At 42.8% G+C, this 14,680-nt stretch overlaps 1 protein-coding gene across 1 annotated transcript in view; it reads right to left on the bottom strand.

Moving 5' to 3' along the window:
* Positions 1-14,680, bottom strand: part of LOC126184062 (KICSTOR complex protein SZT2-like) — a 218,434-nt gene that overhangs the window by 44,945 nt on the left and 158,809 nt on the right. The window contains exon 16 of the mRNA XM_049926422.1: positions 2,426-2,656. Coding sequence (XP_049782379.1) covers positions 2,426-2,656 — 231 coding nt within the window. The remainder of the gene's footprint in view (positions 1-2,425; positions 2,657-14,680) is intronic.

Genomic DNA, 14,680 nt, shown 5'->3' with positions numbered 1-14,680 from the left:
ATTCATAGGCCATCTAGAGGAATCCTTCCTACCCCCCCCCCCCCCCCAAGAATATCAAACCCCTCACCTTGTTCAGTATCACTGATGACATCTTTGTGATCTGGACTGATGGTGAGGACACAAGCTGTAACACATCCCATACCAAGAAGTCCCTTCCATAAACACTAGCCAACTGAGGTCATCACATCTGCAGTGACAGCTCTCCAAATGTACCAAGCATCACACTGAGGCCTTCACAGACAGAATCCTGAATTTACTCATCCAACCTTGTACACAGAAACAAATCTCCCATTCCTTGTCTCTCCAGTCACCTGCCACATCCCACATACCCACTGTCCAACCACAAATGAGCACTCCCCTCGTGACTCAGTACCACCCAGGACTGGAGCAACTGAATCACGTACTCCACTAGGGTTTCAATTACCTCTCATCATGCCCTGAAATTAGGAATATTCTGCCACTATCCTTCCCACACCTCCCACAGCGGTAATCTGCCACCCACCAAGCCTACGCAATATTCTTGTCCATCCCCACTTTATCCCTGCCCTCAACCCCTTGGCTCATGGCTAATATCCCTGCATTAAACGTAGATGCAAGACCTGTCCCATACATCCTCCCACCACCACACTGTGTATTGTATTGAACCAGGGACATAGAAATGACGGAGAGACTTCGTCCCGCCGTAGCCCACAGTGGTTCACAACCCCACAACAGACCACAGCAGTCCACCCACCCCACCACCACCCCACACCGAACCCAGGGTTATTGTGCGGTTAGGCCCCCAGTGGACCCCACCCCCTCCCTCCCTCCCTCCCTCCCTCCCCTCACCCCCCTGGGAACTTCTCATACCAGACGAGTTTAACCCCAAATGTTTGCGTGGTAGAGTAATTATGGTGTACGCGTACATGGAGACAGTGTTTGCACAGCAATCATCGGCATATTGTAACTGAGGCGGAATAAGGGGAACCAGCCTACATTCGTTGAGGCAGATGGAAAACTGCCTTAAAACCCATCCACAGGCTGGCCAGCACACCAGACCTCGACACAAATCCGACGGGTGGATTCGTGCTGGGGGCCTGCACGCCTTCCCACTCAGAAAGCAACGCATTAGACCGCGCAGCTAGCCAGGTGGGCTCACCATCACATACTCCATTCAGGTCGCAGGAATCACCTATCTCATCAAAGGCAGGGCTACCTGTGAAAGCAATCATGTTATCTACAAACTAAGCTGCAACCACAATGCTACTTTTGACATGGGTATGACAATCAACAAGCTGTTTGTACACACGACAAACTGTGGCCAAGAGATAGCTGGACATCCCAGTTGCTGAACATCCTGCCCAACACACTGTGCTTCACTTGAATGACTGCTTCAGAGCCTGGGACATCTGGATCCTTTGTACCAACACCAGCTTTTCTGAATTGCGCAGGCGGAATCTCCCCTTTCAATATATTCTATATTCCCGTAACCCTCCCTGGTCTCAACTGTCACTAGTCGCTGTCCTCCATTTACCTATCACGTTCCCTGCTCCCACTCCAGTAAAACAAAGTCTTCTATTCCACCAGTGTATCAACTAGTTCTTTTACCCTTCTCTATTTCTCTCCCACCACCCATACCCTCTCCAAACTCTTGACTGCACTTAGCTGCCCTAGCCTGTTCCCACCATATCCCTGCACACTCACCCAAGCAGCACTACACCTTTTCCCACCCCAACGTGTTATTTCCCCCTCCCATTCCCATGCCTCCGCCCATTGCCAGCTTGCAGCTCAAATGAGGCGCAGTTACAACTGTGGCCAGGGACAGTGGTCATGGGTGTGTATGTGTCTGTGTGTTTCCTTCTTCAGAAGAAGACCTTTTGGCTGAAAGCTAAAATGTATAGCTGTGTTTTCATTGTGCTTGTCTGCAACTCAATGTCTCCACTACAAGGTAGGTAGCCATCTACACATTTCATGTTGCTCATGTTGTTGAAATAGTACAAAAAGATGGGCATACACACTATTAATTACAACGATGGTCTTTCTGGAAGAAACAGCAATACATGTCCAGTGACTTTTGGTCACAGCATTTATATTGAAAAGAAACATAACTTTCATGGGCACATACAAAGCAAGGAGTGTTTTTATCATAATAAACAAGGACAACAATGAAAAGTGTTTTGTTTTATGATCAGGAATTAAATTTGGAAAATATATCCTACGGTATTTGTAATCACCATCCAATTTAGTAGTCTACATTCATCACTTAATGTTTGAATCCCATTACACAAGCTTTATTTATCTCATAGAAACTCTCACTTTAAAATGTCAGCTTCACTGGACAAGAAAACTTAAATATTGTGTTTACACAATGGATTAATATTTCAGGAAACGTTACACACCAGACCATTAATAATGTTAAACACAGTATCCAACTTTCAGCACTTACTTTGTTATAGTTGAAAGAATTCTTGCAATAGCTGGTATCCCAATAGATGAATTAGGTCCAGATTGTGTTGACCAGAGCCAGCGGCGGTGATGTAAGTATCTGGATAAAGTTGTAAGCAGTCCTCCTGCATTAGCACCTGCCATATTGTAGAGTAATTGCTTTCCTGAAGTTGCAGGTTGTGTTCCATCAGGGAAAACAACAGTGCTGAAATCTGGTGGAACACGTTCATACCTGGAACAAACAAACTACATTAGAATCTTAATTACTTATATATGACATAGTTATTCAATTATTTAAAAATGGATACTTTAATTGTTACATCACATATTTTATCTGCTAGATACCCAGAGGTGTAATGCATACATCTACCCCCCTCCCCTGCAAAACAAGAAAAGTAGGATTGAAGACAGAGCACACTAATGGACCTGTGACACTCAAATAAGGTTTTCTTTCTTTCTCTTTCTCTGTGATTTATGTTATTGGCTGCCAATACCAATACCAATTATTTGAGTAAATATGGATCATGGTAATGGAGATTGGAGATGCTTAAGACTGATGTAATGCTGTTAGTTAAAGTTTACTCCACTAGATGATACCTCTCACGAATCAAGATGATGTGCTTTCCACTAATTCTAACATTTTGTTTCACGAGTGCATTTCATGTGTTTAAGTGACAGTAGAATAGAGCACTTTCTGGACTGCTTTCCTTGTGTTTGCTACAATGTAACCTATTGCAATGGCAAGAAGATCTTGTTTTGAAATGTAGCAAGATGGAACAACTCCACTTGCTATAATACCACTCTTACACAAATAGTATTTTTTCCTTGTCTGCTGAAATGAAAAAACATACATCTTTGTTTGAAAATTGAACAGTTCAAGAGATATCCTTATATTAAATTGTCATACTCTTCAGAAGATTAGAATGTTCAAATGTTAAAATATAATTATTTCAAAAATACCAGTGTTACTGTTCTGTAACCCTGATTTTCCTGTTTCCAGCCGACGCGTAAGTCGCACAATGTGGCGTTCAATGCAATATGTACTTGCCCTCGGCAGTCGAACTTCCCCAAATGGGGGACTCCCAGCCCACAATGTCGTATGCTCATTTCCATTTTTCCTGTTTCCAAATATCCACACTTTTACTAGTATAACATATTACAATTATAAAATTTGAATTTCCACAAATTTCTTGGCAGACTTAACAAAATGCCTACGGTAAAAGAACATACTCAAATTTCCACTTGTGAAAGCAGAACCTGCTGTTTGTTATATTTTAAGAATATTTAACCAAATTTTATTTAAAGTAAGGTAGTTCCTTAATGTATATATGTATGAACTATCATTTCTGTATTTCATATTTTTACAGAAAATGTAATAACTTTGCATTTTAACAATTTGCTATACCTCTCCTACTCCCATCTTTAAAAAAAAGCCACTGTGAGCAATGCTAAAGCTATTTGCCATCAAGCTATAGTCATGTACAGCTAGTACGCTAGTTAGTCCATGCCAAGCTACAGTAGAGCACAGACAAATGTATATATGATTTGTCATGGTTAAGTATTGACTGAGTAAAGTTCAGTGAAAGTCAGCCTTATAAAGTCACTTACATAAATTTCCAGTTGAGCATTTTCTGAGTATGAACCATGTTGTTCGATCTAGAATCATAGTAGTGTGTGTAGTTTACTGATCTGCCATGTTACAAGTACTGTATAAAAGTTGATCATCTTAATGTGTTGAGCATAAAAATAAGTAAGTTCAAAGTGAAAATTTACTTTGATAGTGTTATTTAAGGTTATTTACAGTTCACTTGAAGCAGCTACTAATCATAAACTGGACACTGAATGAAGAAGCAGCTTTAGGTTCAAAAATGGTTCAAATGGCTCTGGTAAGTGGACAACTATTGAAAGTACAATTGATAACAGAACATTTGAGGGGCAATTTAAGATCAATTTATACACCACAAAGGGATATTATTATTGGCACATTTCTGTTGCTCTGGGAAAGTCATCTTGGATGGAAGCAATTTATCATTTTAAAGTGTACCTGGTTTGGCATCAGTTTTTTTAAGCTATTCCAGGTTTTATGGAATTTTATTACAATAATTTTTGTAAAGAATGCAAATTATGGCAGTGAAGAGAAAAAAACTTCTCAAATTGATTTGGAGATTACTCACGATTTTCTGAGAAAGCGTTACTGTATTTACCTCGACAACTGGTACACTAATCCTGACAGATTAACAATCAAGAATAATAGTATTGTTAGTACAATGCAGCAAGGCAGGAAGGAGTTTCCTAACTTCACAAATAATTAAAAACTGAAGAGAAGAGAATAAGTAATAGTGATGGGCATCCACAAAATTTAACCAACATGAGGCACGATTCTGAAATGCCATTTTTATATAACGGTCTCAGTGAGCTTGAGAATGTGTCTTGCTCCCGAAAAATAAATTTGGAAATAGGTTTAAAAAACTTAATATATGTCAAACTATTGATACACATCCCACTTTTATTTAAGGTAGATTACTTTGATGCCTAAATGGCAGGCATGTTTCATTAGTATACACTCACTTCACACTTTTATACTTCTAATGTGAATATGAATGCCAACTTTATAACTGAATGACCTGAAATTATATTTTTCTTCTAATTAAATCCAAGCTACACACCAAGTTATTCATAAAACATTATTTTTATTCACATCCAAATAATGGTAGGGTTACATAGAAAATTAAAAATCCAATAACAGAAAAAAATGTCTCAGAAAATCCTGCTAAACAGCAAACAAATTAACTTGCAAGAAATGACATGTTAGTTCTTCCGAAAGATGAGAAACAGGAAACAAACTTTAAAAATGGTTAGGTCAACTGTGATGCCATTTATACCACTTTGCTTACGTAACTGCACATATGGCCATGTTATTGGACTTACTGAATTATTTTCATACTTTTTATTATTTAACCAGTAAACCCATAAGTACTCAAAAAATTGAACTCTCAGGTATAAAACTGCTTCATACAGCTGATTATTACCACATTACAAATAAGTCAATATGTTAAATAAGTGATGTGAAGCATGCAAGTGAGGAAATGTTTGATAAGGTTTGAAATTATGTTTAAAGTTTGTTGAAATTGCTAAGCGTTCTCATTATGAAACATTGGATGAACTGGATTGGATAATTTGTACTCCATTTTAAGCAAAAGTTAAATCAATGTTTATGACACCATATCTCAATCAGTGGTATGTGTGGATACTGTCTACAAATCATGTTGTGAATAGAGTCATTGTTAAAGAAGTAATAAATTGAAATGTCATGTATAATGCTGACATTTTATTGCATGAACAGCGAAAAGTGAGAAACATTTTTCCTTTCATCATTTTGTGTGCCTGCAAGAAAAAATTTTGTACAGGACTGAAATTAAGTGTAAAGTTTTTTTGAAAGTTGCTAATTGCTCCCATTTTCAAATATTCGGTGAATACAGTCCAGGCATTTGCATGCAGTCAACTACAATACCTCACTACAACCATACAGTTTCTAACCTCTTAATGAATAGATTATGACAGCATTTTAAATTTTTAAATTTGATCAGTAATTACACAAAATATTGAAAACTAAATTTCTGTTGCCCCTGGAAGTTGTCAGATAGACAACCTGCAAATGTCAATGGATTCTACATTTCAGGATAGTTGCCTAGTAATACAGATGCTCACTAGAGTAACTCACATTGAACCTACTGTGTTTTCAAAGATACATTTATCTTTCTTATTTTATTTATTTATTTATTTTAGCTGTTTGGGTAAAGTACAACCTAGACAGATGTGAGAAAGCTCTCAAAATCACCCTGAAATCTGGTGGTACAATCAACTTTTAACAGACTGAGGTTGAACCAAGTTGATTCCTCTCACCCCAGTTTGACGCATTATCAAGCTGCCATGCCAACCGGACTGCAGGATTCATAATTCCATGACTGCAAGTTACAATATGTTGTACCTCACAGAGTATCAGAAGGTTCCTGGAGAAGACATCTTTTCAAACTATAAATTCAACACATTTTCCCCTGTTCTTAACTGATTCATTTCCATCCTTGGATTTATAGATGTACACTCATACTGTAAATTATAGCCATGTTCTTTGTAGCCTAGAACAATAGTTATGCTGTGCAGAACTGAATGCAGACTGAGCAAGTTCCAACTGCTGCCTGCTACACATCTGCCGAGCAACAAGTTACATATATAGCTTTCTCTGTGTTTTTTAGCAGTCTAATTATTAAATTCTGGGGGTTTTCCTTGTTATGATGTGTAATCTTGCAGTTTATAACTTTAAAATTTAAATTCAGACAGTCTGTAGCATAGCTGTTGTTAGATGAAACGAGTCTTTACGGGTCTTCCTGTTCCACAGAAAAGTGGTAAACTACTGATGTAATTATGTTGTGCAGCAAGAGGAGGGGAGTGAGGGGGAGGCGAAGGACATCCTTGTGGGAATTGGGGACAGATGGTGGGGAGAGATGCATCATGTTAGTGATGTGCTGAGAATAGCTGGAATCTGTGCACCAGGTGTTGGGCTGGTCCATTTCTTCAGCTCTTTAAAGCCTGCATGAAAGAGTGCCAGAGAAAAGATCAGGACTCTTTATTTTGGCTCAGTTATCAAAAGTTTCGCAATCACCTTGACTGTGTGACAGTGCCAAGGCCAACGCGTAAGAAATGGTACTACATCTGTTCTTTAGTAGAATCACAGATTCTTTATATGCGTTTCTAACATAAAAACTGTATAGCCCCCTCCCAAAATTCCAACAGGGGACAAGTGCCCCCTCTTGCTTTCCCTTGTAGACACCTATGGTAATAGTGAATAGAAAGAAGCAGATGTTACTAAAGTGGAATGGCAGAAAGAGACACCATAATGGCTAGCACACCTAATGACGATGCACTTGTAGAATAATATGTAAAGAATGGCATTGTGCAAAAGATGTATGTTGTTACAGATTACAACAAGAACATGAGAGATGAGAATAGGAGAAATTTTCTGTTATGAAGCTAAAAAATAGCTCTGGGAAGACTGAAAAAAATACACACATTTTTATCAGACGCTGCCTGTATCAATGCACTGTCTCTCTCTCTCTCTCTCTCTCTCTCTCTCTCTCTCTGTCTCTGTCTCTGTCTCTGTCTCTGTCTCTACATGACAAAAAAAGTGAAGTGCCCAGAAGAGAAGAAGAGAGGAGGAGGAGGAGGAGGAGGAGGAGGAGGAGGGAAAAAATTAAACTTCATAGGTTGAGAGAACATGTGATGCTTTTGGAGTGACTACAAAATTGAATCAAATTTACAAAGAACTTGGAGATATGAGCCCACCATCAATATAACATTGCACACCCTTGGCCTAGATGCATGCACTGATTTGGTTGGGAAAGGTGTTATAAGGCCATTAGAGCATAAAGCTGAGGCATGCTGGCCCATAACTGTTGCAATTGGTCCTTGATGTCCTACATAATGGCACTAGGACAGAGTCAGTGCCCAAGTTGGTCCCCCATGTGTTCTAAAGATCACACAGAATGCCATGTGTATATGAGCACTGTCAAATTAAAAATGGCACCAGAAGTAACAACTCTGTGCTTCTCTGAAACATTGCAAGAATGAGACCTTTCCCCAGATTGCCACCATACTCACCGACAATGGTCATCTAGAGGTAGTGAAGGAACACAATTCATCACTACTAAGCACAGTGTGCTCCTATTCATCAGCAGTACATGATTCCCAGTCACAGCACCACTTCAAAAGCAGTTGTTTATGTTATGGTGTTGGAAATCTACACACAGGATGGTAATTCTCCAGTCTGGTTGTTCCTAGTCTGCGATCAATGATGTGAAATGACTCAGAAATTTGCAGGGACACCATTACTTGTTTTTGGAGGGCAGGCACACTTGTAAAGAGGTTACGGTGCGCTTGGTGCACAACACGGCGATCGTCCCTTGTGGTGGTCAGATGCGGTCAATCACAATGTTGATGACGCATGCAGTCCAACATCGAACCACTGACACATCTGAATGCCCCACGATTGCTGGCCAAATGGAGACCTACAATGAGGCCCCTTTCAAACTCTGTCAGATGATAATAACGCTGCCTCACACAAGTATGCATTATCTCTATGTCTTTCACAGTTATCGCTAAAAGATGAAGTTGTTCACATCCCTTATATATCCAGCAGGCCTGATAACAAAACTAAACACAAACAACAGTAATGCACTCTGATTGCCATTCTACCTGTCACAGAGAATTGCCACTCTAAATCATTTACATATCCACCAATGATTTTTGCATGTCGAAGTTACATTGACATCTGACCAAGTCAACAAAACCCACCAGTGTAGTTGCCAAAGATAGCAGCCTACAACTGATCTGTTCATTTGAATTCATACTTAGATGTCAAGATGGTACTTTGATATCAACTTTTGCCATGGTATTACACCACATCACAAAACGACCCAACTTGGTGCTGGTAAGACAGAGAACCAACTACAAGCTGTTGGCCAGCCAGCAGAGTGCACTACACAGTGGCTGCACATGCATCCAAGGGTTGAGGCCTCTGCCGGTGCTAGTGTCTTGTGACTTCTGTTGCGCGCCACACAGCAGCACGCCCAGATCATGGGTGTGGAATCTTACGCGCATCAGTACACCTCTTCCCGCTTGCGGGCAGTGTGTCGCTGATTCCCCAGGCAAGGAGTGGCCTCCCGTGATGTGGAGATGGTGCCCACGTCCATGGAGGCCTCGGAGATGAGAGAAGAGAGCAACTCCTGGTCAGCAGAGACCTTGGAATATGGGCGAAAGTGGCCAGCACGAGGAGATCCCCAATGCCCGCTGTGGGAGCATGGGATGACAGGACCAGTAATGTGTAGTCAAAGCCAGGATCGAAGGGGACAGCTGGCAGTGATGGGAAAGGTGGAGGCAACTCTACCTCAGACTGAGGGCACACAGGAGACATCAGACCGGCAAAGGGCATGTCCACTGGCTGGAGGGACACCAGAGCTGCTCCTGGAGGCTGTAACATCATAGGTTCATTGGACAGTGCTGACACAGGCAGAAACAGGCTGGAACACAAGCAGATAGGTGGCACCCAGCAACCAGGGCACCAGTAACAACAGTGGCATGCCTGGGATGGGTGGACAGGTGCTCACCCAGACACGAAGCTGATTTTCATGGCACCAGATCTTCCGGTCTCCCATGTGGAGAGTGCAGACATGGTGGTCATTCTGACACATGATGGCTGCCGGTAACCAGTAGGGATGCCAATCAACATCATGTGCCCAGACTGCTGTCCCTGGTGCAGAGTGCAGAACATCTTGAAGGTGAAAACCATGTTCTCAGCCTCACCGTAACACTGAGGGTGAAAAGGAGGAGAATGAACATGGTGAATGACAAACTGTACACATAAATCATGAAATGCCTGGGACAGGAACTGTGGTTCTTTGTCAGCAATGAGAGTAGCCAGGAGACCTACCACACACTTTTTTTTAGCCTGAATAGTGACTTCAGTAGTGGCCAAGGAGCACCAGAGCACATACGGAAAATGTGTCAATGACAATTAGCCAAAACACATCCAGAAACAGATCTGCAAAATCCACATGGAAGCATTCCCTGCATTCCCAGAGCTGGGTTGCTGGAGGTCATGTGGAAAATGAAGCCTTGGGAGCTGCCTGTTCACTAGTGCACTGCGGATACGCAGCAACCAAATGTTCCAGCTCCCTGTCAATGCCAGGCCAGTACACGTGTGCGAACCAAGGCTTTGGTGTGGGAAACACCCCAGTAACCCTCATGCAACAGCTTTAAGATCCCCCACTGCAAACTCTTGGGAAAGATCACCCTAGGAGCAGCATGGTCCATGGAGAGGAGGAGGTGGAGGATGATGTAAGGAGGAGGAGGAGGAGGAGGAGGAGGAGGAGGAGTAGGAGGAGGAGGAGGAGGGCGACAATGACGACGACGAGGACAAGGACGATGACCAAGAGGTGATGGCACAAACAAAGTAGTTACGAAGCTGATCGAAAACTGCCGTCTGGAGAACAAAATGACCAACCTTACCAGACAAGGTGGATGACCTGTCTGAGGAGGGGGTCGGATGCTGTGGCCTTGGTGACCACCGTACTAATGATTGGAATGCTGTCTACCACCTGGCAGGAGGTGACATCCAAATGAAAACACATGATCAAACTCGGGGTTCAGACTGATGGGCAGCCTGCATAAGGCATCCGCATTGGTACCCAGTGGAGTGAAAATGGATGCCATAGTGGTATTTAGAGATGTACATGGTGGCAGCCAGTCAAGGAATATTTTAGGGAATAGATTAAAAAATTTATTTCAAAGGCCCAAAAGTTTTACCCCAGAGTAACTTACATTGTATCTACATGACACAAGTCGCCTGTCTTGCAAAATCGAGGCAGTTTCACGTGTGTGGATGCTGGAGTGTTTTGCAGTGTGGAACACAGCTGCCTCTCTCTCTTGTAATCCAGACCTCGAGAAGAACAGACGTCTTTTTGGAAGGCAGAGCCTCTGGCTCTGCTTCACACGACCAACCGCCAATATAAGTTAACATGAACTGCTTCCCCTTCCATTGCAAATTTCAATTAATTGTTCAACCTCCTAGACTGGCCTAAACCTGGTAACTTCTGACCCTGGGTGCACCCCTTGTACACCGTACATTGAAATATACCCTCTTTATTGTACCTAATTTCCTGTTTTGTCATTTAACGGCAGCCCTGGATGCCTACTCTCAAATACTGACCGCTCGACCTCCTGCACACTGTCGTCACGAGGCATACCTTCTCCCTCCTTCCCTGCCCATAAACATTAACATTGGTGACCAGAAGAGGGATCATACACATTAACATTGGTGCCAGAAGTGGGATCATATACATTAACATTGGCGTCAGAATCGTGCTTCGTTCCAACTGTTCGGTCCACAGGGTGTCCATTTACTTTTGGTTCATGTTTGACGTGTGGTCCGTCGGTATTCAATGCTGTTATTCCGCTACGAGCTGAGCCTGGGTGCTGCAGTGCGCCAGCTGCGACGCTGCGTCAGACGCTGCATCTGTACATACCAGGACCCAGGGCAAAGTCTACTGCCTGCCTCTTGCAGTGCACCACTCCTACACGTGCTCGCTGAGTCCACCGAGATGCACTACACAGCATATGTGTGCAGGGCATGCGCTCCAGCCCCATTTGATAGTTGCAGTCAGCCCATCTTCTCGGTCACCTCCAGTTACCTCTGAACTGGGCACCGAGGTGCGAAAGGAAAACGCGCAATGCGTCCTAGCCAGTGCCATGGCTCGCTGAGCGCACAAGCACGCTGTTCATGGTCGGCACGGCTTCCCTGCCACTGCTGCCGCCCACCTGCCGCCCCACGTTCGCCACCGGTCAGCTCCCCTCTGCCATTTGCATTTGGGTCCTGGCATCAACGCCTATGGTTTGTACTTTCAGTGCCATGCAGCCAGCCGCCAACACTGCTGCTATGCAGGTACCGCGTGCATATGGACCTCAGCCGCCGCACCACTGCCGCCACCATCTCTTGTGTACTGTGAGTGTTGATATGTGCTGAGGCCTTGGAGCCATTTATCCAGAGAAGAACTTAGAGATCAATGAATAATGGCATAGATTTTGCGTCTCGTACAGTTCTTGTCTTTTGTTTGGATGTGACTTTATTTACAAGAATGATCTGAACTTTAAATTTTTGTGAGTCTAATTACCATGAGGTATGCTGAATTCCTAGATAAGCCCCTCAGATGTATGTTAGGTGCATGTTAGTTTAAAAGTACACTTCCGTTGAACATGTGTACTGCCATAAATTGAGGTTATTTGTGCGCAGGCATGAGGTCCTGTGGTCATGTGGTTGAAGATAATTATGTACAGGCAAGAGTTCCTATGTGTGTTGTTGTAAGTGATGTTAAATGGTCTATTTAATGCTGCCACCCCAGACATCAGAGCAGAACTGTTACCCATGATTCACTTTACCATGCAGCGAGTTTCCAGTGGAGACAATGTTTTTTTAGTCATGTAAATTGCGGCCTATGTTCCCAGTGACTGCTTACTATAAGGAGAGACTGCATGGCCCCTCCTTGTGGTGTCTATTCTATTTGTCTTTTATTGTTCAATAGATTGTGATACTTTGGATTTTCATCTAACTTATGGAACTAATGCTCCACTGCTTTGCAGATGAGCTAAGTCTACTGTTGTTTTAGAAGCATTTATTTCCCTGTTTTCTTTCAAGCTGCCAAAGATTAAAAAATGATTGTGAGTTTTTCATTCTCATGCTGCTGACCAGACTATAGCTCTCAGGGGAGTTTGGAAGCAAGCAACCTCCAGTTGATGAAACATGAAGTGGAAACACATTGCAATAACAAAGCACGCCATTATTGGGTGTCTTCCCACGCACCCCCATTCAGTTTGGTGGCTCTCTGCATTTCAGAGCCCCCTCCGAAATATTGTATCACCATACCACGTTCCGTCTACTCTGATACATCTTAAAAACCGACTACTTGCTCCTTTTCCAAATTCTTAAATGGTTTCACCATTACGTACCCACCATGGCCCTGGATTCTAGATATGTTGCACTACATCAACACTCCCATTACGTAAGATTCCCCTTCAGTCGTGATACACGATTTTGTGAGTTGGCAATCCCGGAATCCTATTATGCGCCATGTTCATGCCCAGAGCCAGACTGGTATGTTTTTAGAAGAAAGGAAGCACACAAGTTATCTAAGATACTCAATAGAGAAGAGTTGAATGTGCCCCTGAGTTGAGGAGAAGTGCACTACCCTCTCGCTGCAGAACGGTAAGCGAAATAGATTTTGTGGTAGGATAAAACCAAAGAAGTTTCACCCAAGTAAGTGAAGAATTGTAGTTTGCACCCCATGTGCGTTTTGCACATTTAAGAGTTCACCGAGATGAACACAAGTTTCATTATTGTTCATCCTACTTTTTACGAAGTAATTTAATGATGAAGTGAAGATGTTACGAGCGAGCACATAAATCGGTGCTGCTACCATTTGGATACAGCGCTACACATGTGTTTAGGAAGTAAGAGACATCCGTTTGTTTATTCAAACAATCACACCCATGACGTAATAAGATTGAGGCACCCGCTGAAATAAGCACTAGATTGTTGATGATTAGCATCCTTGATGTGATGTCATCACCCAAGTACAGTAATGCATTATCTTGTTGGAAATATAGTTAGCAAGAGACTTCCTCCCTAATGAATAAAAGTTTTTATTGTACAATGTCGCAGTATCCCCCCCCCCCCCCCCCGCCCCCTTTTTTTCACAGCTCACCCTGTTACTTCATGGATTTTGGGAATTTTGTAGTAGTTAACCCCCACGAGACGTAATTGCCCCTTTGGAGACAGAGCACAGTTCCTCCCTCGCCCACGCATTGCACTGAGTTACTACCATTGCTCTGAGTCGCTCGCCTATTCATTCCTACCTCAACCATTACTTTGTACCTCCTTCCTCCAGAGCCATGTGCCTTACAAGGTGCGGTTAGCGCCCGCCCGCAGAGAGCCCAGCTGATTGGTTTATTCTTTCAGTTTTCACTTTCATAAATTGATCACCTACCTACCTCTTTCATCTATGCATCATTGACACTTCACGAGGCTTACCTTCATTTACACCCTGGTCGGTAGCCAATGCTACTCGGACATATTTCCTTCCCCCACAGAGGAAGACAAAACTCTGTGACTAGGGACATATCATTGCTGAATCAATTTTATTCTGAAACCCATTACCTGAGCTTGTTCCCGATTACACCCAATTCCTTATTTTTTAACGTGAGCACCCTTCTGGTTCACCGCAAGTGGGCCACTCGGCATGGATGGCCAATGACCAATATGTCGAGCTACCCTGGCGTTGCAATTGCGGACCGCTGTCCACAAATATACCCACAAAAAACCCTGCATTAACTGCAACGTAATTTTCTCATTGGTCAAATCCCTTTTCCTCCTAAGCCACAACATCCATTACTAAAGCTTCCGATTCAGCCAATTACTTACAAAACCACTAAATACCTTGAATTCCACCTACGCATCAATTGCAGGCATTGATTAATGCTACCCCACATTTTTCCACTCATGCTGATCACGATGATGAGTAAGCCTCTTTTCAGCACAACCATAACCCCCCCCCCCCCCTCCTTCCTTCATTACCCTGTTGCTAGTAACCTATATCCCTGTGGTTCTTTGGAATCGCCAGTTTAGATTACCCAGTGACATAGTGTCCACAAG

Source organism: Schistocerca cancellata, chromosome 4 (assembly GCF_023864275.1).
Source record: "Schistocerca cancellata isolate TAMUIC-IGC-003103 chromosome 4, iqSchCanc2.1, whole genome shotgun sequence".
Classification (NCBI taxonomy): domain Eukaryota; kingdom Metazoa; phylum Arthropoda; class Insecta; order Orthoptera; family Acrididae; genus Schistocerca; species Schistocerca cancellata.
The sequence above is the reverse complement of the archived record's forward strand: the minus strand, read 5'-3'. Positions and strand labels throughout refer to the sequence as shown.